Here is a 25,152-nt window from a genome sequence, read left to right as displayed (position 1 = left end):
GAACATACATAGGTTCTATTAGTTTTAGTAAGTCGTGGCAATTTATACACACCGGGTTTAGATATGCTCTATGAATGCTATTTTCATTATGTTTTTACTTTTCATAAATTTAATAATAATTTAAGCATGTCCACAGTTCTCAAGCTAACTTTTCAATGCTTTTTAAATCAAGAATACATACTGTAATCCTGTTGTGACTTGCTTTTGGAACAATCACAAACAGAAACAATTCTAAAACTGTCTTATAAGCAATTTTGACATTACATGAATAGTCAATACTTCATGCTTGTGTACATAAATATGTATATGATAAATCTAAATAGATAAGGAATGTGTGCTTTTGACAGTTCTATTTTATGTTGAATTAGAATTTGATGTTCAAGTACTTAAATATCTTTTGAAAGAATTCTGAAATCTTCGTGATTAAACTGAATGAGGCTCATATTATTTTCTATAGGCATTGTAATACATAATATATTTGTTTAATAGCTACAAAAATCTTTCAGAACTTTTCCTAATTCACTATTTGATATTGAAATAAATATTCACCCTTTAAAAGGTTATTTTTTCTGAATCATATAATTTTCATTAATGTTAAAGTATAATTCATTATGCTTTTATCTGATTTATTTATTGCTTATTTACAAAAATGAATCAATTATATTTTTGTACTAATTTTATATTTCTGTTTATACTACTTAAATTGAAATTTTATGGAAACATTTTATCTCATAAGTTTTTTTAAATGATCTAGTTTTAATGTCAAAATTAATAAGCTGAAAATAACAAATAAAATCATTATTTTTAATATTTTCAAAATGTGATTATTATTATTTTATCATAAACCCAATGATAAGGTGTCACTTTTGAGAATTAAGGTTTTCATATTTAAATTTGGCTAATAAATATATTTATACTAATAGTTAAAACACAAAACATGTTATCTGAAATTATTTAAAGGAATACATACCTGTACATGTGAAGAATTTAGATTCGCCCACACTAAGCTCTACTTTGCTAAGTGAAATTGTCACTTGAAGAAGAGCTGAAAAACATATTTGAGTAACAATTAATAGTGGTTTTAAATATTAATTCTAACAAATGATGTTTAAACCGCAGGTCCAAAAATAATGATCATTTCCCTTATTTTTTTATTCCAGAAAATGGGAAATGAAAATTTTGGAAAATATAATCTAATGCCAGACTATATGTTACATTATTATGTATTTCATACCATAGCAAATGTGGTATTTATTCAACTTAATATATCAAAATTCTGTTAAATAAAGAACCTAATTCATATCCATAAAGCTATTTGTCTTTGACAAACTAGCTATATGGAACTAGAGTGTGTGATAACTAAAGAAAATTTTGCCCAATAATTAAACCTTTTTAGGAAAGAGCAAATCCTATATTGTTATTACAGTATTAACCAATATAAAAACTAACTACATTTTGACTATCTAGCAAAATATTTCCATGAGAAGAGGCATGCACAGGAAAGGAAGCACTGCACAAGAAAACATAGATGAGCATCTGTATTCACAAGATAAATAGGAACTGAGGTAAGAGCAATAAAATAGAGAGGATACTCAGAACATTAAATACAAAATAACTTGATATTCTAGAAATTTATACAACAATCAAAATTTTGTTTTCATACAAAATGACAGATCTATTGCTGATGATATGACAGACAAGAAGTGTGTTCACTCTCCAGACTCAGCCTCACCATCCCTTTTACTCAGAACGAGCTTTTAGTAATGCAATGGATGTGCAGAAAATAAATGGAGAAAAATATGAAGCTAGAGTACAATCCTATTTGGGAATTAGCAGATCCAATAACCAAAGACTTATTAAGCTCATCACAGAATGCAAAGATACAGAACCTGGGCTTGTCCAGTACAATGAGGTACTTCAGAAAAGCAGATGATGAAGGGCTGTGATAAAATCTACACTCAATATTCAGAGAGAAGAGAACCAGTCACTCTGCTGACAAAGCTGACAAGGAGACTTGTCTTCATTGACCTGGGTAGGAAGAAGCCATTGCCTCTTAGATTAGTCACAATTCTGTCCTATCCTGGTTTAGGATTTTAATTATAAACATATTCTCTAGAAAACCCCCACCAAAGAAGCTAAACAAGAATGCAGTCTCTTGTGGGGCTCAAAGCAAAGTGGTAGACGTAAACATAAATCGATTTGAAGAAAACAATATTATCAACCCAGATTGCCCAATAATTTTATAGACAAAGTTTTCTTTAATCTAAACTCACATTCTGATATGAAATGCAAATGATCAAAGAAGGCACTGTAAGCAAGACTACACTGAAACAATTAGTAGGTAAAACAGACCCCTTGAAAATTTCAAAGGATATAAAACTTAGACAAGAAATCTAACATACTATGTTAGAAATGCTTAAGGAAATAAACACAGAATCAAAAACATATTAAATACTAGAAGAAAGTACTTTGAGTATTTTCATCATGAAGAAATGATGACTGTGGAGACAGGAAAGTTAAATGTAATCTAAATATTACACAATGTATACATGTATGGAAATATCACATGGAACAACACACATACATAAAATTTTGTTTTTCCATATCAGTTAAAATAGATTTAATTTTAAAGAAAACCCAAGAAAAGTACAAAATACTTTTCAAGAAAGGCCTTGACTGTATCTTGTTTTAGGTCTTTAAGATGTTTTCTGAAATAAAATAAAATGTTCCTTCATACACACCAACTTCTGTTGTTAAATTCCTTTTCCTTTTTCTAGAAACATTTCTGGGAAATTAAGGCTGGGGTGAATTGGCTTTCTCCTCCCCTCTGAACCTTGAGTTCATTTTTATTCATAATTACATAATGCTCAGAGAAAGCTGGGTGCATCTTAGGGGCTCAACCAGTGTTCAAGTAAATTCAATATTTCAGAGAGAAACAGACCAAGAGAAGCCTACATCAGAGAGACTACAAAGGAAACTAGTAGAAACAAGGAAAAAGGATGCCTATAAAGCCATTAACAATGCATACTCCATTGAAAATTCATGAAACAATATTTTTTCTCAAAAATGTAGCTATTCTCTTTGATGAAGTTGGATTAAGTGGAATGGGCATTAACAGTAGCAAATGTCAGAATACAAGAGAATGTCTTCATGAGTAACTTTGTCTTGAGAAGATGGGTAGAGGTATTTGGATCCACAATCTGGGCATTTGACAGGAATTTAATATATTGGAGAAGACTTGAGCAAGTCAATGGATAGAAGGGAAGGAAGGAAAGGAAGCCAGTGTTGAAAGGAAAGGGGAAATTATAATTTCGTGCCTCATTCTCTTTATTTTTTCTACTTATACTTTCTACTATAGACATCTTTTATAATGTGCCATCAACATTTTTATTTTTCAGTATTCATTTTTTTTTTTACTGAAATCTAATGCTGCACTCTCCAGCCCTCAGCTTTCAGTTGAATGTGTACTAATTCTATTCAATCTGAACACATTCTGCTTCATCCAAACTTTGGTCACTGCTCATTATTTCCTTTTTGGTCCACTGAATCAATTTCCAACTCTTGAAGATAGGAACTCTATAAATATCACTTGTTTTTTATACTTTTCTTTTTTTTTCCTTTAAAGAAATATGTTCAATGATTTTAACTCAAAATATTTCATCAGTCACCATATTTTTTCTGACTTTTATCTAAATAACCTTTCTCTTTAAAAAAGTTTCCTGGCTGATACATGCTCATATTTCTTGTTACAAATACTCTTACTGAAAACCTTCAAAGTGGATTTATGTCATACAATGAATCAATTATTATTCAAATTTTAATTGAGGGCTGGGGATGTGGCTCAAGTGGTAGCGCGCTCGCCTGGCATGCGTGCGGCCCGGGTTCGATCCTCAGCACCACATACCAACAAAGATGTTGTGTCCTCCGAGAACTAAAAAATAAATATTAAAAATTCTCTCTCTCTCTCTCTCTCTCTCTCTCTCCTCTCTCACTCTCTCTTTAAAAAAAAATTTAATTGATAAAAACTTACCTTTTTCCAGTTTATTTCCAGTTACTTCTCTCCAATTTTTCTGTAGCTATAGACACTAGGATTGATTCTCACCCTCTCTCCACTGACTCACAGTTCCTATCACTTCGAATTGGCTCAAATGGTTTTTCTTGCCTTTGTCTCCCTTTTTCACATGTCCACATGGCTAGCTATCTCCTATCTTCAAAATAAAACTAAAACATCAATAACTTTTCAAAACAGCTCTGACAGACCCGTCAGTGGCATCAACAAATATCTTTGATCATTAAGAATTTTTCCTAAACAAATGAGACATTATTGATAATCATATTCCCTTCTCTACCTTCTCTACCTCATTTAAATATAAATTATAGATGCCAGGGCCCATCAATCACACTTTTGTTTCTTCTAAATATAATACAGAGATAAGAGAACAATGGACAAATACATACTATTAGCTTACTATGTGATATGTTCACAACATTGTCAGTGACTTCAAGGCGTTACATTAATTTAAGGCTATTAGAAAATTTGATCAAATCTGCCAATTATTACTTAAGCAATTTCTATCTCTGACCTTTAGGGTAAATTTGATTGTCTATGGAGATTTATATAAAAAGATAGAACTTGAAAGATGTAAGCACTTTAAAACTCAAAGTTCTAGACAATTTTAATACTGATTTCCTGATGGGTGCAATAAATAACATACATTCATTGTAATAAAATGAAATTGAGCATGAAATTAATTAGATAATTTATACTACAATACTTGGATAATTTTTCACTCAGTACAAATTATCAATTTTCCCATTAATCAAGACCATATTTTCAGAGACATTATGATAACTGAAAACATTGTTATATTTTATTGCTATGCATGTATAAAACTATATAAAGAAAAAAATATCCAGTTTACTATGTTTCCTGAAGGCCAGATTGCTCTACTTGACCTCTGCATCTGCAGACATATTAAAACATATGGATCTCAGTTAAAACCTGGAGCATTAAAATGAGTGGTCATGCTCTGATCATTATTCTAATGATTTAACATGCAGAAAAAGGAATAATACTATTAATTTTGAAGTCAGAAGATATATTTGCTCACATGAAATATACTACTTAGAAAAATTGATATTTTTAGAGCAATCATATCAAAATTAATTTTTTTCAATGTTGGCAATTAGACCCACTTCCTTGTGTATAGAAGTCAGGAGCTCTACTACTTGACTACACCTGTAGATCCTCTTATTTCATTATTTATTCTCTATGTTAAATGATGCTTTTATTAGCTACCAAGTCTTTTTTGCCATAAAACATGAGAAATGTCCAAGATTTCCTTCCCTCCCCTTTTCTTAAATATAAACACCCATCAAATCCCACTTTCAAATGTTTTTGACATATGCCCCTTTTCATCTACACGCTAGTATGATCCAATAAATGGTGTGCATTGGGTTTAACAGAAACATCTAAGGAAGTTTTTGTGTGCATATGTTTGAGTGTATAATCACATGTGCACATGTATGAATGGTCATTTGTATTTATTTTTTCTGATATTTTATATATGTTTAAATGTAATGTGTACCTATACCTACTTTTATTTTTCTTTGATTTTGTCCCATTTCTGGAAATTCAATTTCAAAATATCTGATGTAGCAAGTAGCATTCTCTATTTTTAATTAGCTCCTTGGTGCTAAAGATTACTACTCAGAAAGTGGTTCCTAGTCCACTGCCATTGATCTCAATAAGGAACTTCTTTTTATTGTAGATTCTCAAGTCTCAGTTCTAACTGACCGAATCACAATCTGCAGTTTAACAAGTTCCTCCACTTTGACCTATGCACAACAGAATGTGATCAGCATATGGTTAGAGTGTAGCAGTCTAATACTTTTATCAATTTCTAGTACAAAATACTACCCATTGTATGTAGATAAGGCTTAACACACAAAATAGTTAACAATCCAGTCATGATTTGATTTTATGAGACCTTATTTTCAACCAAATCAAAATATAATATACACAATAGTCAACCTATTAAAAAATTCTGGAAATACTCCACACTTCTTTATTTCTTGCCTTTCACATTATATACCTTATTTATTTGAACTCTTTTTTTCCTAACCAAAGATACAACTGTCATATCACCTAAAATTCTATACTACTATTTTTAGATCATTTAACACATTGCACAAAATTATACTAATAAGAATTTTATAACTTTTTATATGCAAACACATTTATATATATTTTATCGTAAAGGCATACATTCTCTTATGCAAATTTGCATAGTAGTATTTAAGTAAAAACGGTTTGAAGGAAAGGTGTTTGTTTTAGTTTTAATGCTAAGTCTCCAGTAGCATTTAACACATATTTTCCTTCACACATCTTTTTCTTCACTGGATCCAAATTCTTAGAAAATAGAGACTATTATTTATTTAGGTTTCTATAGTTTATTAATTGAGCACATGTTATGGAGGAAAATCCATACTAACATATTTGTGTTGAAATGAGTTAACACCACAATAAAAGGAAAACAACAAACTCTTATCCTATTAAGTGTCTTGAAACTTAAAAATATTCAAATCAATAATAACTAGTTTTGAATCTATTTTATTCTGTTTATTATACGTTTCCTTGCATAACCTACAAATATTGTGAAAATTTAATTAACGATATTGACATTTGAGTACAAATTTCACTCCTATTTGATTATTCAGGAATGGCTGTGTGAATTTGTACATATGTTTCAATTTTGACATGTATCTCACATGGGAAAATATCATCTAAATGATTGGTAATCAAGAATTAATCGATGTTCAAAGAGGTCATTCGAGTGAAAAGAAAGGGTCAATAGGTTTAACCAAAGGAAAGAAAGAATTAAAATTGAAGGTGAAAAAATCTGTAAGGAAAGTCCAAGAAATGACAAGTTTGAAAAGATGATGATGTCAGGAAAAGTGTGGCATTATTACCCGTCCTCAGTCATTGAACCATAGCTTGAGCAAAAATCAATCCAATACCCATTTATTGAGAATCCCCCATATATCATACATATGAATACCTGGACATTCTAAATAATTAAAGTGAAGTATCACACTAAAGAGGAGATATTTATGAAATGAAGTCCATGCTGATTAGAACATATTTTTGCTTTAAAACTAATAGAATGCCCTTTTCTAAAATCCATTTTTAATTTAATAGAATTCAATAAATTCAAGAAGTGAATGTATATGTTGCAACCCCAAATATAACTTAAGTAAACTTCATTGCAGAGCAAGAAAGGAAAGTTTCATTATTAAAGTAAAATTATTTCATGTGGTATGTTTGTGTTTATAAAGTAGGAAGAATAAAGACCATCTGTCTCCTATTTTTGTATTAACGTAAATAAAAGTAGAAATGCTGCTTTCATCTGAGCAGACTGGTGTCTTGTCTGAAGGATGAATGGAGCAATCTGTGTGCTGACATTCTAGCTAGGCCCTGAGTCCATTAGGATATCAGAAATAGGTCACTCATCACTTATTTTGAATGTGACATTTAATTAAAACTAAAAAAAAAAAATCTTAAGGAGGGAGATAGTCCAAGTTCTACACTCAATCCAAGTTTATTTCAACAGGCACCACTTAGACATGTAAGTTATTAGCCGCCTTGATGAAGCTGGCGTAGGGCATTGTGTAAAAATTTTTCATCACTGCTCAGACTGTGGAGTAATCAATTAAATTATGGGAGAGTGTTTACACTAGCCCATTTAAAAGTCTCTGGATGCCCATGTAAGTGCTCCACTTAAAGTCACATGTGTGAAATTTCTCTCCAGAGTAAGGGCAGTATAAACCTTAGTTATAAGCCTGACAAATCAGAAATCAAACATCTGTCACACAACACTCAATCAGCATGTCACCTACCTTAACCTCTTACATGATATTATAACAGTAGCTACTCAACTGTCAACTACTTTCCAGTGTGCTTTGATATACATGGGAGAGAATGTAAAACTCTGATCAGAGTATAGAAAGCAATACTTCAACAGATGAGTTTTAAAAAAGCAAAACACCTTCTTCAGCTTTGGCAACAAATGTATTTTGAATGAGAAGCACTAAAAAAATAAATCAATAAAAGATGCCACCATTACTGTGAGTATATACCAATGTCCTCTGACATTGTATACCATATGAGAGTGTAAATCATGAAATTACTCAAAATAATGAACATTTTACATTATAGGTTCCAAAGCATTTCTATAGAAATATGATCTTTCAAAAGAAACATTTAAAAAAGAATATTACAATGCATGTTTCATTATGTTATTCATTGCCTAGGTAACTAAATAATGCAATGAAATTGGCATTTAAAATTAAAAATATGCAACAATAGACTCATTAATTGAGTCATTTAATAACCACACATGGAATTGCTAAGGAGAGTTTCTGAAGCCTTTAGGTAAGTGTGCATTGTGTTTACACTGGAGAAATATTTCACCATTCTGAAAATGTTTCACTTTTCATAAATCATTTATATGTTTAAGAAGCAGGCAGTATTTCTGTTTTTTAGGCCTCCAAATCAGTTGCATAAGAACTTTATCACAGAGCCAGAGGCATTTATGTTTAGTACCATGATAAAATATTACAAGAAAGACAAAAAAAATCTTCCATCAGATTTATTCAAACAGTTTCAGAGAAGTATGGTGGAAAAAAGTATAGCACTTTTGAAAGGAAAAATAAACTTGGATGACTAAACAATAGAGAAATTATTTTTGCCTTTGTTTTCACCAAAACAATTTTAGTCACCTTGAATTTTAGATGGTCATAGCTGGAAGGCACTGATGGATCTCAGACTCAAGATGTGAGATTACAGAAGAAATCTGGGGCCAGAAGGCTCATCTTTCTGTGAAGGCTTCAGTGAAGTGCATGTGCACCTGTGTTTAGACTAAAGAATCCCAGCATGAACTAACTTTGATTCTTTCAAAACACTTGGTGCTATTTTGTTGATAGTACTAAGGAATTTGAATGAAAGACACAGTGAAGTACCTTCTCAGAATGGAGGGAAGGTAAATTGAGGGCAATTTCTTCTATATTTGAATCAATCACAGAGAGCCTATCTTTCTCACAAGGAGCAGAGTAAAAAGAAGAGAGTTATGAGTTGCCCAGGAGTTGGCCTTGTCTTGTATGCTTTCCCCATCTTGTGCTAAAGTAATTGAAAATTAGAGGTTTCCTTAAGTTGAGAAGGCTGAAAAAGAGAAATTGGAACTGAAATTTTCAGGTGGTGTCTGAGGTTGTGTGTGCCTATGCATATATATGCATGAGAGAGATAATGGTAAAGCAATTGCATGTATGGTGATTCTGCATCAACTTGAAGCAGCAAAGAAAATATTAATTGTGTTACAGTTGGTGCAAAGAAGAGCAGCATCATATCACTCTGTCAACCAGGATGCATTTGTGTTGTGGGAGATGCAATATTCCAAAGACCAAACATGCCACATGTAGGGCAAAGTACTTCATTTGAGGGGATTGTTGTGGGGAGTTCCCTGGTGAGATATAAATGAATGGCCTTGAGGCACCTACTAGCCAGAAGTATAATAGAAACTGTAGCTTAACTGTGAGAAGTCATCAGCCTCAACAAGAACTGAACAAGGGCTGAGTATGCTTAAGAGAGATCCATGGCCCTGGTCAAGGCATGGGCACAAACCATATATTCACTAGAAATTTCTGTGAACTATTCAGTTCAAAAAGCTAGGAAACCACAGGAGCTAACATAACAAAACAAAACAAAAAATTCCAAAGCAAAAAACTGCAGCTGAATCAAGGCCCAGAGGATGCACATGTACATGTGGGTTCTCCAATAGCCATAGGTTTATATAAGCAGATTTTGCCTCCTTTCCAGATACACAAAAGTTATCTTGGGAAAGTATATTAAGCTAAGAATCTATCTGTAAGCTATTGAGTTAACTGTATAAACTGCAACAAACAAGATTCTGTCTTTAGCATTTTCTTTTATATAATGTGCATATAATAGTACTAGCTCCTTTATATTTGCAAGGTTTTCTATAAAGCATTTGCTTAACTCAGTGTCTAGAACACAGTAAATACTCAATAAATATCAACTGCTGAAATAGTAACTCCTCTTATTTAGCTCAAGAGGAGCTCAACAAATTTAATATTCTCTTCTTGCTTCATTTTGCTTCCTTATTTTAAGAGATATACTCCTTATTTGTACATTACTGAGTTGGGATTATCAATTACAATTATATCTTGGCTTATTCCTTCAAATTAACTAGGGAATTCTTTGTTGAATCCAAATATAAATGAAATGTATTCACTTAAAATTTAGTTCATCGGCACTCAGTAATGTTGATTGACAAGCTTAAGATTTCCAGCCTGGCACAATTGTACATAGGGCTGCAGAATTTTTTGATAGTCCATAAACATTAACAAAAACCCCAGAGACCAATTTGATGATATTCTGTTACCCTGGTGAAAAGTAATAAATGTAGTGCAAAATTTAAATTTTACTCTCATGGACAAAAGCAATATTACTAATTTGTAATCATTTGAAGAAAACTACGGAATAGACAATGCTTAATATAATATGTACACTTGGAATGCACAGATTTCTAAATTGATGCTAAGGCCAATAATAATAGTATAAAATGTAATTCATGTATACCCGAACATGTATGGCAATAAGCATGAAATTCAATACCAACATGTGTGCCGTGTGCTTTAAATTCTGTCATGTATAAACATTGCTTCTTCCCCATAGAGAATTGTACTTTATACATTAGAAATCTCACAGCTTCTACTCCAACATTCTCTCTGTATACTCTGCTTTTGCTTTCATATTCCAGAAAAAATTGTCATATTTTCAGTTTTTTTTTCTCTCTCTCTCTTTTTCCATCTGTCCTATGCATAAGTGCATGTGTGTGTGTGTGTGTGTGTGTGTGCGCGCACATGCGCATGTGTGCATGTGTTTCTATGGTTGTTTTAGAAAAAATACTCTTTCTCAGAACTTGGAATACTGCAGAAATTCATAATATTTCTTACATAATGATTAAATACATAAATTTTTTTTTAAAATTTTTTTTATTGATTATTTAAAGCATTACATAGCTCATGATATATTTTTTAAAAATCAACATATTGAAATCTAAATTTTCCAAATAAATATTGTAATTCCACTCCTCAATTTTATCCCCAGGAAAAAGAGGGTAATTATTTTACTTATATTTTTTAAAGAGTTTCTCAAATCTAATAATTTTATTTTTTAAATATCAACTAAAAATGAAGAAAACAAATATATTTCAATGTAAATTAATTGACTGAATTCAAGTAAAGTTGATTATTACTGTATAAGTAAATTCTGTAATAGGTTTAAAACCCAAAATAACACCCTCACATAATTACTAGTTCTTTTCATTCAAACATTTTTAACAGCTCCCACAACTTTTGGTTGTATGAGTGATGAAAATATTTTATACATTAATATTTTATGACTTAGCTGGTACCTAAAGACAAGTGAGGAAAATATTAATAATGCATGTCAAATAGATACATTTTAAAATAGAATACTGGAAGTAAAAAATACACATTGTATAACTTGCAAATAATGTTTAACTCTTTCTGTGTTGCTTTTCAATATAATTGTGAATATATATGTATACATATATTCATATATATATATATATATATATGAAATTTTGTCATAAACTTGGCCTTTTAAAGGTTCATCTATTAATCCTTTTAGACCCCTTCAAGTGAAACTAACAAGAAACTAACAAGGCCCTAAGCCAAGAAAAAGGGTTTGAATCATTTATCTAAGATTTCCTCCAAAAGCTGCAAGTTTACATAAATAGGTCCCTTCATTCCCCATACCTCTGTAAATATAGCTACCTTGTGTAATTTAAAAGTTCCATGCTCATTTTCTTACATCCCTGATTCCCCAAGTTTTATTTCATGTTTTGTACCAATTATTTTTTCTGGCAAAAAGTTTAGAATGCACTGATAGATTTCTTACACTACTGTGGACTCTGTTGACAAGAAAACTGCTGTAGTTATAACAAGAAAGACTCCATATTACCTGGCTTCAAAGTTTCCATAAGCTCCACCTGACAACCAGAGTGGGGGATACAATCATGTGGTTTACTGTATTATCTACTTAATTGATGTTCTGCAGTCCATTAAGTGAGTGTTCTATTGATTGACTTTTATTTCTAACCTCCAGAAAAATTTGGCACCATTCAACTCAAACCATCACTTTATTTTACAAACCAATGCATTTGCAGTTCAATGACAACTTCAGAGATGTGGTTTTATTTGTCCATAATGTGTTCATCAGAATACTGGAATAGTATACATATCTCCTCCTGTATAAAGGAAGTTCATAACAATGTTTCCCAGGCCTGGTGTTATAATTTGGATCTGGGATGTCAACACAAAATCTCATATGTTAAGCAATGTACCAGTGTTCAAAGGTGAAAAGATTGGATTTTGAAAGTTGTAAATTCACCAGTGGATAAATCCATTTGATGGATTATTAATTTAAATTAACTACTGGGTGGTAACTGCAGGCTGGTGGGTATGGCTGGAGGAAGTAGGTCACTGGGGGTTTGTACTTAGGACTATATCTTGACCCTGCCTCGTTTCTTTCTGCTTACTTGCTGCCAGAGTTGAGAAGCTTTCCTGTGTCTCGTCCTTTGGCCATGATATTCTGCCTCACTTCAGGCCTGGATCAAGAGAGTTGGCTTACCTTGAACTGAAATGCTGATACTGTGAGCCCCAAATAAACTTTTCCTATTCTAAGATGTTCTTGCCAGGTATTTTGGTGACAGTAATGAAAAGCTCACTATCACATTGTGTATTTTGGTCACAGTGATGAAAAGTTATCACAACTGGGCATCCTAAGTCACTTCAGACATTCATCCACTTTAGCAGCTTGATTAAAAAAAATGAGTGTTTTCAGGTCTAATTAGGAAAGACTTCTTCAGAGATGCCCCTGTGCTCTTAGAAGAGAACAGAAGACTCTTACTGTTTCAGGGTTATGGAGTACAAACTGTTATAATTCACAACTATGTCAGGGATGCTTTATAAATTAGAACTTCCAGTATGTATAGAACATCCTCAAACCTCCTCTGGATGCTGATAATAGGTGGTTCCAACATATAGTAGAGACTCTTCTTGCCCTAGAATTCCATTAACAACATAGTAGTCAAATTCCTAGTCTATAATACATTTGAGGTATTTTGTAAATTGTTCTTTATACTGGAATTTGTCAAGTTTCTGTCTCATCATTTTGATCTGTGGCACACTTTAAAAATGCATGCAGTTGTAGAAGTAGAACCTTACATAATCAATAATTGAACTCATATTTCAAGAATATGAGATGATATATTTTGGTTATATATGAATACACCATTTTCTATATGGTCTGTGAACACTGGTATATTATGTCTTCCACAGGAGTCCTGGAAATAATAAATACCCCTGCATACTCAAGGATCATAGAAGCCCTATCACCCTGAATCAACAAATTCACTAAGATGTTCCTTTTATTCTAAAACCATTATACATATTTCATGCATAGCAATCCTTCCTTGGACATATCTTGCTTCACTTAATCTCCTTATGCTATATCTAGATTAGGAAAGTAAAGGTATAAAATGTGTTACACAGTAAAATAAGGACAACTTCAACAATTAGCATGGTAAGAAGGTTATACTCCAGACGACTCATTTTGCTACAATCTTTAAAGCCAATATTTTCCTACCAGAATGTTTCATAGGAAGATACTGAGGGGAAAGCATGTCAATTGATCAACATTCCTTTATCTGGTCATGCACAAAGCTCACCTACTTGTCAGATAAAAAATCAAGACACAGATAACAGCTTTCTTATGGGAAACTGGCCTAGATTTCTGAGTCAGGGCTATGAGGGACTAGAAAGTTGGGTTTTGGCATGAGACTTAAGTAAGATATCCTAGCTTTACCATGTTAGCTGTGAAACTTCAGTTTTCTTGATTTCTCACAGTTTCACATGCTTCATCTGCATGCAATCATGTGAATAGACAATATTTCATTGTCTTTCTGATAAGCAAAGTTAATAATAATATATCTAGTTTAGTGTATTGCTTGAAAAAGCAAAAGTAAGAAAGACAAATGAAAACTAAAAATCATAATGAAGATGTGTACTTTTGTGATATTTTCAGCCCAACTCATGTTTTGACAATTGCTTCTAATCAATGTTTTTTGTTGGACAACACTTTATATTCTTGTTTTTATTCTTGGGTTTCACCATCCTACCAGGGCCTTGTAATTTTTGTTTTTGAATTTTTTTTTTTTTGTATTCGATAACTTAGAGATGTTCAATGTCAAAACCTGAGCTTATAATCACTATTAACCCTGTTTTAGAAATCTAGGCCAATTGCAGATAAGGCGCTAAAAACCCAGTATCAAAGCCAAAGTGTAGGCATTTTAACTTTCAATAGATTTCAGTTATAGAAACACTATAGTTTTCTAAAAGCTGTTTGATTTTAGAAAAATTTAAATAGCATTTTTGTGAAAGATGCTATAATGAAATACTAAAACTGGGTGGTTTATAAAAATAAACATTTATTTCTCATAGGCCTAGTGACCAGAAAGTCCAAGATCAAGTTAACAAATACGGCATCAAGCAATGGGGACTATTTGCTCATAAATGGTAGCTACCTTCTTGCTATGTCCCTGTATAGCAGAAGGGGGAAGTCAATTTTGCAGAGCTTCTCTTGTATTGCCACTTATCCTATTCATGAGGGCACTACTTTCATGACCTAATGACATCCCAAGGACACAACTCATAATACTATTTTGGTAACACAATTAAAACCCAACAAATCAATTTGGGGGATACAAATGTTTAGAGTGTAACAAATAAATGTTATTGATAACTTCCCACATAAAGGAGGAATTGTTCTATGCATGGATAGGTATCCTAAAATGAACTGGCTTCTGTTCAGTTTGCTTAATCTAATTTAGTAGGGAACATAAGACACACCCACCCATGAATGTAGAAGGAGTATGAGAAGAGAGCAAGAGCCAAGTGTGATAGTGGTGAGTAAGATAAAGTTAATACTGATCAAGCATTGTGCAAAAACTTTAGGGGAAGCTGTGTAGTTCTTTAGCTTTCTAATTATTGAGAAATAAGTACAGGGGAGAAGGGGGAAAATCCCACTAATCAAGAACACAATCAGAAAAAAAAAGTTAGTTCACCAGTGGTTATTGCTAAGGTGAAGTTCATCATTTGCAGCCAAATTTTGTCAGTGCTTCTGATGCCTTGAAAATTGGTAAGAGGAACAGGAAAAGGTTAGACCTTTCCAGATGGAGTATAATGATGTCCCTGCAGAAATATGAAATGAAGGGAGAGAAGAGTGGGAAAGCAATAAAAATAAAAACTTGGTGGTGTGAAAAGATAATTTGATTTTTTACTTTAATAGATTTTTGACTACTAGTTTACCAATTATAATTTCTCAAGTATTCAAGAATATGGTAAAAGTATATGAATGAAAGAATAGATTATTTATTGCTTGATTATTATTGCTTCATTATTCAAAATATCCAGTAAATATATTTTTACTCATAATTTTTATTTGTTTTTAAAAACCTTTCCTATGAAACTATTTTTGTGTTATTATCTTTTATAATCTAAAAAATCAATTTTCTATAATAGTTTCCTTTCTCTTTAAATGACATAGTTAGGTAGCTTTTAAAGCAAAGATAATCTGATTTATTGGTAGGACTTACCTTGTTAAGAATAATCCTATTTTATGCATGTTAGATAAGAGAGCATTAACTTTCCCTAATAACATATAATCAAAAAGAAAAATAAACCACAGCACATTTAATCCTTTCCCCTGGAGAAAGAATAGATAAGCCAGGTGTTAAAAAAAAATCATGCATTTAAGTTTAATTTATTTCTGTGCTATGGGTGGGGACATATTATCTGATAAATAACAAAAAAATTGTGATCATATTAGGGTAGCCAGAGACAAATTTATGATCAAAACTGTTTGTCATGAACATAACCAGAACAGAAAGGGTATTTATTACATAGTTACTCATGAATACCCTGAAATCTTCCTCAGAATTCAACCTGATGAGTTGTAAAATCTTTAAAACATACTCAGAATTAAGGTAAAGTTCAGCATTGAATTTTTCTAAGATTACTAACTAGCACTCTGTGACTATAGTACATAGAGTAGGGTTGTTTTGTTATGCCTGTAATATTGTTTATAAATATGAATTCGAATCCCGTCTGAGAAGTCATTCATATCAGGTTTTTAAATATCTCTGTCTTACTTCTTCACTAATACACATTAATACCTGCAGGGTCTGTGTAATCAGTAAACTTACTGACCCCTGTGTTGTATATGTTTATAATTAGTCTGCTCAATTATTTTTCTTTTATAGGAAAAAATGTTAGAAGTGAAAATGCTTATTATACTTTAACATGTTTCAAACACTCTATGGACTGCAAACTTTAGAAACACATGGTGCATATGATCACATTATGTGAGGCATGACCTGAAAATTTTTTTCCAATTTGCTAATGAGTAATGGGAAAAACCCACAGGCCGAGAAAGCAATTCCCTGGGTAGCATGCACTGAGCAGGACAAGAGTGCCTGCATCTGACATGAAGCAAATACAATTTATTCATAAGATCGAGTTAGAGTGTTGGTGACTCCCCATGTACTTTTTTCTTTAGAAGCTTTGTCTTGCCCAATTAGCATTCAATGGTGCTTGAAATTCCCCCTTGAAATGCCTTATGTTGACCTGTCCATTTTAATCAAGTTAAATACTATCTGGGAGGAAGATATATTAGCTATCACTTAGGCACAAATTAGTGTATCTGAACCTATTACTGCACATTGTCAACCAGCACAAAAGTGGGCCTTAGAACAGTGATTCCTGAAATCATTCTAAGGCCAGGCCACAGACCACTCGGTGGAAAACCATGCGACATTCATCCATTGCTCTTAAAACAGTTAAATATATTTTGTGATGCTAAATCAGATGCATTTTATTGCAGTCTAATACGGTAGAAAAAAATTACAGACTTCAAAAACCTTATAAAATAAAAATTAAATCATAAATATTTCTTTCATATAAAATTTTAACAAATGTTGTAATATTTATCTGCAGCAAACACCTTTCTTTTTGTAGACATTATAATTTAGTCTCAATGATAAAAAATGTAAATCAGTAAGCAGTTTTGATTGCTAAAGAAGGGATTTAATTTTCTTGATTCTAATAAACAAATCACTAATAAGCTCAGTCATCAATTTAGTAAAAATGTACCATGAGATAAAAAATTACTGAATGTACACATTTCCTGTAAGACAATTAAAATCTCAAATATGTGAAAATCTGTTTATGATATAACTGAAAATATAGTTTGTATTAAGGAGCTCCAATTATTTGACTTGGTTTGATAAAGAGAGTTGTGGGCACTGTTTCAGTACCTTGGGATTAATGCATACCTTGAAAAACAGTCCTGTGTGAAAATAAACCTCCTGAACTCTAAGACAGTGTATGCAATATATTAACTTCATTCATATCAATAAAGAATTGTATTAGTTAGCTACAGCCAATGCTTGAGAAAAATGGCACATTAATTACTCAAATTATTTTCTGTAAAATTTAATCCTCTAGTAGAATTCAAGTGGAACAGACTGGAGTACAGATCTATTAAAGAACGAATTGATTATGGATAGAGGAAAAAACAACATCCATTTTGATTTATAATTTAGGTAACAATGGTTTATCAATTTGATATTATTCTATTCTTTACTTCATAATTGGATAAGGGAGCCTGAAAATCAGGGAATAATAAAAATCTGCTTAGAAATCAGCAAAACATGACCTTCAAGATATTTTTCTAACCAATATAGTCAATCAACTCAGTGAATACCTGGACATTTATTTTGCACCCTCCAAATTTTCCTGGGTACAATAAATGCTATTATTTAACAGTAATGGAACTTCATCCAGCCTTATGTTCCTAATTTGGGAGCAAAGCACACTGGTAAATAAGGAAAGTCATAAATCTTAGTTAATTCAATTAATAATGGAGCTCTTAGAGCATGACAATTTTGTCTTGAAAGCCAAGGTTCATTTTACAGTGAAGAACACCAAAAGATTATAAGAGGAAAAGAAGTGTAGTTACTCAATTGTTTAAAGGTAATAAAAATAAAATTCTTTAAATGGTGAAATAATACTAACAACTTACACATTCAATGGATAGAAGGAATAGTCAGAAATCATACTTCCAGTTACTTTTATATAACTACACAATGTAAAATAGTTCAATGAACAACTAGTCATATGGACAAACAAATCAACTAAACTCTTTCTGAGAATGTATACATATCAATTGGAAAAGACAGTATCATTTCTCACCTCAGGGAAGAATTCTAAAGCCTCTATGTTATGTGTGTGTGTGTGTGTGTGTGTGTGTGTGTGTGTGTGTGTGTGTGTGTAAATCAGTTCAAACCCTTATATTAAAAAAATGGTGCATGGAAGCGGAGAGAAGGGGATGAGGAAGGAAGGAAGGAAGGAAAGAAGGAGGCAAAGATGGAAGGAAGGCAAGAAGGAGGTAATGAAGGACAGAAGCCCAGTCACTGTCCTCTTTCCAGTAGTGAAAGCAGTTTTAGAAATTTTTTCCCCTAGGTTAGTGAATTGATTCCCATAGTACATGACAAAATCCTACAATATGATAGTATGTACTGGACAATGGAAATGAAGCTAGTGTGAATAGAAATGAACATGTATTTTTCATACTTTTACTTACAATTTCAATACAGTAATTACATGACAATTCGAATTTACATAAAACAGGAACTGCTTTATGTAATGGCAAGGGTCCTTTGGCAAGTTATGGAAGCTAATTCCCACAACAGTAAAAGATTTAAGTGAGAATAAGTGAGGAAGGCTTCATGCCCCGGGCCCCATGCTGGGGTTGAACACAGGGACCTTTCCTACTGAAATACATCCACAGACATTTTCATTGTTTTATTTTGAGACATATTTTCTCTAAGTTGTCCAGACTGGCTTTGAACTTGTGATTTTCCTGCCTCAATCTCCCAACTAGCCTGGATTATGAGTACGTGCCACCGTTCCTGGCTCAATACCTTTTATCTAAACAAAAACAGCACACTGTCATTTTAGCTCTAATCTGTTGGGCAAAATTGAGTCATGAAGTATAATCCATACCAAGGGGAGGAAGTAAATCTCTATCCCTTGAAAGACAGATAACAATTTGTTCATGTATTTTTAAACCACAGCGTATACAATTTATATCTAACTAATCTACCTACTTATCTTCCTTCCTTCCAAATCGGACACAAAACGTCTGCCATTTACTTCTTTTTTTTTTTAATTATTTTATTGTTGGTTGTTCAAAACATTACATAGTTCTTATTATACCATATTTCACAGATTGATTCAAGTGGGTTATGAACTCCCATTTTTACCCCGTATACAGATTGCTGTGTCACATCAGTTACATTTCCATTGATTTACAAATTGCCTTTCTAGTGACTGATGTATTCTGCTGTCTATCCCATTCTCCACTGTCCCCTCACCCCTCCCCTCCCCTCCCCTCCCCTACTCTCTCTCCATCCCCTCTACTATAAATCGTTTCTTCCACTTATATAATTTTTCTCCTACTCCTCCTGCCATTTACTTCTTTATCTATATTTTCCACATCTCATCAACCATGAACCTAATCCCCCCCTGCTTTTTAGAAAGATACAAAGAAAAGAAAATGTAAGAAGATAAGTGAAGATTTCGTGGAAAAAGTATCTGAGAAATGCAAATACAAAATAAATAAATTGTGAGTTCTGGCATTTCCAATATGATTCTGAAGAATGGGCAATATTTAGACATTTTTAAAGAGGCAACTTCTGGTAACCTGAGTCCAAGTAAAGAGACAACATGACCCACATTATCTTCATGTCTTCTTGAAAATCTAAAGAGCTGTAACATTTAGCCACTTGAGATATATGTCACTATGTGTCTATCTGGGTGATTATACTACATCTTCTCATGTCCATCCAAAAAGGAATACTTGTGCCAAAAGGAAAAGGCAAGCTCATATTTTCAAAAGAAAAGAAGTAAGATACAGTGCACCATTCTAACATGCAATGTGATAAAAAAAAAAAGCAAAAGTTCATGAAAGCATGAAGGAGTCAGTTATTGAACATCTCAGGCATGGAGATGGTGAGTGCAATTTTCACTGAAAGGTTCACAGGGTAAGTAACAATTGACCTTGGAGTGAAGAATGAGAGATACTGGGAGAGAGAAGGGACCTAAGCAAAGGAAACAGCAAAAGCTTAGAGGAATGTGTGCACCTGCAATCTGATAGCTGCAAAATATGGCTGTCACACAGGAAAGTGGGGAAGCATGTGAGGAGTGGCCTCAGCTGTCTCTCCACACACTTTCCATCATCCTTGCAGGATGTATCACGTCTGGGTGCTGGTTATTCTCATTCCATTTTAAATGGTGATTTGAACATTTTTTATTTCTATCAACTCTTCCCATTTTTGAAGAACATATTATTTGCCATAGATTCAATTCATGGGAGTAGCTGGTAAAACCACTACTCAATGGAGTTCATGGATATCACAATGAAGTATTTTAATAAAGCATATTCTTTTTTTCTATATATAATTTTAACATTAACATGGGGGATATGTGCTATATTCAATTTATATACTAAAACATAAAAGGTGATTTTTCTACAAACTTGGAAGGAATTTTATTGTTTCAAATGGGTAACTGAGGATTTGGGGAGATATGGAAGTTAGTCATGTACTTTTTATTGGGTTCTCCACCAACATAAATATGTCTCACTCAGCATAGGTCATCAGACAAATAAATGCTTTCCTAATTAAAAAAACAATGATCATCAATTATCATTGTTAGTTCTCATTGATCATATTGAAAGGCTTTTAAATTTAGTAATTCTTGGATTCCATCCCAGATCAATTATATTGGCATTTAGGGGAAGAGATGTAAAAAACATTAAAAAACATTTCTCAAGTGATTGTTCCTTAGTGGGGATTGAGGCAAGGGCCTCTTATATCCTAGGAAAGCGATCTAACACTAAGCTTTATCCAGAGCCCTCTCTGATGATTCTTAGGTACATAGTGGAACTACAACCAGTGTTCTCTATCTTACTCCATGGTATATTATTTGCTTGTTTTGGTGCCAGGCATTGAACCTAGGGACTCACACATGCTGGGCAAGCACTCTATCATTGAGCTATATTATTATTATGTGTCAGATAGACTTTATCTTACTTTCCTTGAATATTATACATCCCTACTTCATTATCTTTCTGTTGCATCTCCTAGGTACATGCATTGCTATAGGACTTGTTCTAGTAGACAAACTATGGATTTATAAGACATTTATATTTCTATTTTCTAAGCAGCTTTTTAGAACTAGAATGTGGAATGCTCTCAGGTATTCCTTAAGCTAGGTAATCATGTGACTATATGACACCATGTGTGTCCATGTCATGACTAGGAACTGGGACCAAGGCCAAAGCCAGACAACTCCAATGAGGAGAACAGCTTTGAAGACGTATTACTTATAAATATGTCTCAATAAAATAAATTTTCATCAGCCAGTTAGTCAGATAATGTCTTTATTTCTTAAAACCTGAAAAAGGGTAATACAGCACAATACACATTTTAGTCATTAAAAATTGAACCTCTGCTAAGCTTTATGAGCTATGATATTCCCCCCTACAAAAAATGATTAAAGTACTTTCTAATTATTTCAAGGTGTGACTCTCAGATGGCTTGGAATGTGTCTATGCATTCTAAATTCTATATTATTTCTTCCTGCAGTTCTAAGACTCTTGCTGTTTATTAATAGAAATATCGAACCTCTGGGACATGGAGTTTTATGCAATCACTGCCTGCACTCACATTACACTGTTTCTTTCATTCGTAAAACTTTGAAAGTAAATGCCTTATGGGTTTTCTCTATCACTTTTAAGATTCCCTGTTTCATTTCTCAATTATGTCTATGTATAAAGTATTAATTTAGGTATTTATGATACCTTTGCTGATAGTTCATTTGTTTTATTCTTTCAAATAATAAGGTCTAAAATACACAGGGAACAATTATCTTTCTGTGTACATTTTCTTCAATTATTCTTCTGCTACTTTCATTTCTACTCTGATTTACAAGATTCACTCACTTCTCTGCTTCTTTCTTTTCATTATGATTCTTACTTCCTACTTACATATAAAGAACTAATCATTACAACAAACATTTGCCTATGTAATTCACATATATATAATCTATGAAATTTCATGCAATGTAGTTCCAGAAATTTGATAGATATTCAAGAATTACGGTGCTTAATGGCCGGCCTGGTGAATTAGTTAATTTCCACTTTTTCTGAACTCAAATTATTTTAATCACTTTCAAATTGTTATTTGATAATATTAGTCTGCAAACTTTCAACCTCAATTTCTAGCTTAAACTTACTATAAAATTAGCTCTATTTTTTTCTACTTCATTGTAGTATCAATTAGTGTTGAAGAAAACCAAATGGCCAAATTTTATTAGTCATGAATACAACACTAAGCACACACTGGCCAACAGGGTGCTTAGAAACATGCAGTATTGTATATAAACTCTAGAGTATGTAATAAATAAATAAATAAATCATAGTCTTGATTTCATTCCTCCCAATTACCTGGAGTAAACCTTTTACAACTTGGCACATGCTTCATATTAATGGAGTTGGCAAGATTTCCCAAACAGCTTGCCATTAGACCCCTTTCCACACCATCTGCCCTACTGAAGTCAGGTAAAAGACATGTAATTTGGACTCAGTAAATCTGGGTGACAGTTTGAAATGCATCATACATTAATTATGAGCTTAGCCAAGTTATTACCATATATACATTTAATTCCATAATTTATAAAATATAGATAATAAAAGCTATATGCTCTATACTTCCTAAAACTTAGAAATACAATAAACAGTATTTGACTACATAAACACTATATTTTTATCATTGTTTAGAATCAGGAAGACAATTACTTCTCTCATAAAAAAGTAATCGGGAATGACTGATTAATTTTCAGGTCACAGAAATTATTTTTTTAAATATAGTTTTTAAAGCATTTTTCATTGTTTCAGTCATCCCTGTTCTAAAATTGTAAAACTTAGATGACTTTTTGTTTTTAATTAAATGTATCTGAGACACATAATGATACAAAGTATATTTTGAATATAATTTTATTTGTAAGATTTTATAAATAGGAGTAGTACATTTTTCAAACCAATCTTTTGTGTAGTTCGTTTTCATCAAATTACTATGATGTAGTCATAAAGAAGACTTATACTAACAAGTTTGACTATATCATGATAATGCTAATAGTAATGCTGTTTATAATAATAATAAAAATTAATACATTTTTTCTGGTACTTATTTGTTCTGAAGACTGTTCTAAATATTTTATGAATATTAACTCTATTAATCCTGAAAATGCCGTGATGCAGATTTAATTAGTTACATTTTTCAAATGAGAATTGAAACATAGATGAATAATAACCAGCCCAAATTCACTACACACCCTTAAAATATCATGATGTTTTAATGGGTTGCACTTTCATTTTGAGTACTTTTGGGGATTTTCCTGAATACCACACGGGATGATACCAGGAAAAATATGAGATGGTGGATGCAAATATTATACAATTATAAATCATTATAAACATCACTATGCTTAATAAATTGTTACTATAAAGCATGAAAAAAAACACAACTGCAATGTAGGTTATGTAAATTATCACAACTCCAGTTTTCTCAGATAATGAAATGGAAATCTGTAGTAACTTTTCCATTGACTGGATATTCAAGAGTCTTATAGAGGAATCAATTTTATTTTAGGAAAGAATTCAATACATATGCACACTTAGGTTTCTTAATATCTAAACAAAATAATCTCACATGTTGTACATGAAAACATTGTGTTAGGGCTGGGGCTGTGGCTCAGAGGTAGTACACTTGCCTGGCATGTGTGAGGCACTGGGTTCAGTTTTCAGAACCACATAAAAATAAATAAATAAAATAAAGTCTATTAACAACTAAAAAAATATTTAAAAAAACATTATGTAACAGGAAAATATTTTTTGGGGAAAATATTTTAGGTTTTGCACATTTCTTTTAAAGTAGATACTCCACCACTGATAGGAATAGTGGACAGTCTAATAATGGCCAAAAATATCTGTTGGTCACGTGATATTGTCCTTTTTAAAGCAGTTTTAGTTTTAATCATACTTTAAGTACTTATCCGTAAGAGGGCATATATTCATCATTAAAATATAAATTAATTTAAATACTATTTTGTCTAGAAGAAACAATATAGTTGATATTATTATTGTGTAGGTGATGGCATCATTATGTGTGTGTGCACAAGTGTGTGAATGTGTGTGCACATGCGTGTGCATGTGTGTGAATGAGAGAGAGGGAGGGAGGGAAAGAATTTTTTGAAAGTCATTGCAGTTTGGAAGAAAAAAACATGCAATATTATATAATATAACTTACGCCTACACCCACACATAGGATTAAAAGTGTCTCTGACTTTAATTTTCCAAATGATATTCCATTGGCAATTAGACTAAATTGCAGTATTTTATATAGTAGGATATTACTATTAAGCCAAAGAAAAGAATGAAACCCTATCATTTGTAACAACATGATAATTGGATAATTGTTGAAAATGGAAATAATTAGGTTAAGTGAAATTAACCAGGTACAGAAAGATAAGTACCTGTGTCCTCATTCATATGTAGACTCTAAAAATGTTGATTGCATGGGAGTAGAGAGCAGCAGAGCTGTGACCAGAGGTGGGTGGAGGACTGGTGAACATTGATCAATGGGTACCAAGTTACAGTCAGACAGGAGGAAGAAGTTATGCTGTGGAGTTACACAGGGGGTGGCTATGGATAACAGCAACGTACAGTGTATTTAAAAAAAAACCTAGAAAAACAATTTAAATATTTTCATTACAAAGAAAAGTTAAATGATTCAAAAGATAAGTACGTTAAATCTGATTTAAATTTTACTCAGTTTGCATGTTTTAAAACATCACATGGTACCT

At 32.3% G+C, this 25,152-nt stretch overlaps 1 protein-coding gene across 2 annotated transcripts in view; it reads right to left on the bottom strand.

Moving 5' to 3' along the window:
* NCAM2 (neural cell adhesion molecule 2) overlaps positions 1-25,152 on the bottom strand; it is a 494,626-nt gene that overhangs the window by 250,140 nt on the left and 219,334 nt on the right. For both annotated transcript variants that reach the window (XM_081301845.1, XM_081301846.1), the window contains exon 2: positions 971-1,045. In XM_081301845.1, the coding sequence (XP_081157971.1) occupies positions 971-1,045 (75 nt within the window). The remainder of the gene's footprint in view (positions 1-970; positions 1,046-25,152) is intronic.

Source organism: Spermophilus citellus (assembly GCF_964194105.1).
Source record: "Spermophilus citellus genome assembly, chromosome: 7".
NCBI lineage: Eukaryota > Metazoa > Chordata > Mammalia > Rodentia > Sciuridae > Spermophilus > Spermophilus citellus.
The sequence above is the reverse complement of the archived record's forward strand: the minus strand, read 5'-3'. Positions and strand labels throughout refer to the sequence as shown.